At 46.4% G+C, this 2,688-nt stretch overlaps 1 protein-coding gene across 1 annotated transcript; it reads left to right on the forward strand.

The window, feature by feature from the left end:
• The first annotated feature begins 794 nt into the window (after window positions 1–794).
• Window positions 795–1,798, forward strand: LOC121250056 (ethylene-responsive transcription factor 4-like). Its single transcript, XM_041148979.1, has one exon. It carries the CDS (start codon window positions 982–984, stop codon window positions 1,657–1,659), a length of 678 nt encoding a protein of 225 aa, XP_041004913.1. The 5' UTR covers window positions 795–981; the 3' UTR covers window positions 1,660–1,798.
• Window positions 1,799–2,688: the final 890 nt, after the last annotated feature.

Here is a 2,688-nt window from a genome sequence, read left to right on the forward strand (position 1 = left end):
CGGACTCATTCCCCCACCTTCCAAGCCACTCGAATCCTTTGACTTGACCGGCTCATAAAGGTTAAGATCAGTGACAGCACGCGAAGCAGAGGACCATGGCAAATGCCACGACCTCAAAAGCGTACGGACAAAGATAGAAACTTTCCTTAAAATTAAATTAAATCACAAAAAATAACAACGAATTAGGTGATTTGCACCGAAACAATGATGCGCACGACACGGCTTGTCAGGGCGGACGCGTCGAGCGCAAGACATGGGCACGTGTCCCGAGTCTAGTGGATGTACCCACCGAGTGGTCACGAACTGCCGGTCCAAAAAGCGCGATTCAAAAGGCTGCCTAGGAATATGAGAGAGTAAATAAATAAAAGAAAAAAAGGATGGCGGATAATACTGACAACAATTGTACCAAAGAAATGGTCGTAGGCTATACCGCTTACTACCATGCACAAATCTCATAAAGGAGCGTGTGATGCACGCTATAAAAGTTTCACAGACTATATGGCAACGTATCAACGATCCAGAAGTTGAACATTTCAAAGGGATAGTGAATTACACGTTCAAAGCAAAGAGCGTCAGCACCATGCTACAAAAAGATGCGCCGTAAGAACGGCCCCGTTAGGCAAAAAGCCGGCACGCATCAACACCTCGCCGCTTGCCCCGAAATTCCCGTGTGACACGTAACCCCCAGACAGCATCATCATAAGTCTCATCCCCAACTCTCATAGGATTGTGCCCCTTGTCTTTGGGCGGCGCCTCTTCCTCAGTCAAATCCCTCGTTGACTGCACCCCCAGAATTTCTCTCTCTCTGGTGTTTCATTTTTAAATTTTATTTACGAAATTACATTATTGACCTCCAAAGTTGCATATAAGCACCCATTCCCACCCTTCTTCTCCATAACCAAAAGACGAACTCATCATCTCTACGTTGCAGAATCACGTTATCCTGATTTTCCCACCTTTCTGCTTGAAAAATTAACCAGAATGGCTATCAAAGTGAAAGAAAGCCTTGGAGTGAGAAAGGGAAGCAATATTGGAAAGGCTACTGCCGATGATAAAGAGATGCATTACAGGGGAGTAAGGAAGAGACCGTGGGGCCGCTACGCCGCAGAAATCCGAGACCCCGGCAAGAAGAGCCGGGTCTGGCTCGGCACCTTCGACACGGCCGAAGAAGCAGCGCGTGCCTACGACGCTGCGGCCAGAGAATTCCGCGGTTCCAAGGCCAAGACCAACTTCCCATCGCCGAATGATTGCTCTCCCACCGACCGGAGCCCCAGCCAGAGCAGCACCGTTGAGTCGACGAGTCCAAAAGCCGAGGCGCGTGGCGTCTCGCGCCTGCAAGAGATGGGCGGTGGCAGTGGTTTTCTGGGTCGACCTGTTGCGGCTCCGTTCCCATTTCTTAATCAGCGGGCGTATGTTGGGGGAGTGGTAGGTAGTTTCCCACACGTGAGTCCGGTTTTGTTTGTGGACGCGCTCGGTCGGCCTGAGTTTGTGACCCAGACGTACCCCATCCGGTTCGATCCATCGGCGGTTGATTTCAATTTAGGGATGGGAAGTGGGGTCCAGAGCGAGTCAGACTCATCGTCGGTCGTCGACTGCAAGCCGAGAGCGAGAAAAGAACTCAATCTTGATCTTAATCTTGCACCTCCGGTGGACGCTTAATTTCCCATAAGTTTTGTAATAATCACAAGCAAAGCTCTTTTGTTTTTTCTTCTTAATTATAGAACACCTCCCTCCTCCAATGTAATTAAGGGACCGATGATATTAACTTGAGTATCTATGAATTACAGATTTAATGGTACGCTGATTTGAAATTGATGTTTCTTTCAAATTCTGGCCACTTTCTTAATTTTCGCATACTTTGAACAACTCAGTGCTTTAATTTAAATAGATTTTAATTTTTGAGATTTAGAGTTCCGTGACTGCTTTAATTTAAATAGATTTTAATTTTTGAGATGTAGAGTTCCGTGACTGATCAACGGGTGCCAAGCAACCATAAGGGAGATTCTCATTCTTTTTCATCTCCTGGACTGGTCATGAAATTTGTCCTCCTATTTTTGTCTCCAGCTCGTCCTCCAACTGGCCAGCTCTTCCAAAACGCACCGTTTCCTTTTTGTGTGGGCATGCCAGATAGACTGAAGGGGTACGCAAGGGGTTCACGAACTTGCTTGCGTTTAGAGTTTTCCTATTTCGAACAAAACCCCAGAGAATGTGGATAGAACAGGCTCCTTGTAATGACCCATTCAAGCCTGTTCTTTTGCTCTCTTTTTTTTCTCCCTAAGAAAATTAAAGAGAAAAAAACCCATTCATTTTGTCTGAAATATATTTTGGATAAGTGAATGGATTACGTAGAAACAGTCTACGGAATGAACTGCGTCCACCACAGACCAACTGCAGTGCAGAGGTTGCAGTGGCCAGCAGATCACGAGTGGAGTGCAGGGTCTTACGTAACGTAAGTGGGCCCAGCAAAAAGAATTCCGCGTTGACGGAGTGCATGTCGTACTCTCTATCGATGACACGTGTACTTTTTGCCGTCCTCCCTTCCTTTTTGTTAATTTTGTTTTTTTTGCTAAAAAAATGGAATCTTTATTTTCTTCTATAAAAAAAAAAGGGGACGAAAAAGGGTTCCTTCCGGGTAGGTGATAGGAAGCGTCATCGGGTCCCACGTGGTGGGAGCCTAATGGCCCTTTT

The sequence above is a fragment of the Juglans microcarpa x Juglans regia genome, chromosome 2D, assembly GCF_004785595.1.
Source record: "Juglans microcarpa x Juglans regia isolate MS1-56 chromosome 2D, Jm3101_v1.0, whole genome shotgun sequence".
Taxonomy (NCBI): Eukaryota; Viridiplantae; Streptophyta; class Magnoliopsida; order Fagales; family Juglandaceae; genus Juglans; species Juglans microcarpa x Juglans regia.

What these genes read in the sequence shown, in the direction of transcription:
- LOC121250056 (XM_041148979.1), top strand. Translation starts at nt 982, where the DNA reads ATGGCTATCAAAGTGAAAGAAAGCCTTGGAGTGAGAAAGGGAAGCAAT.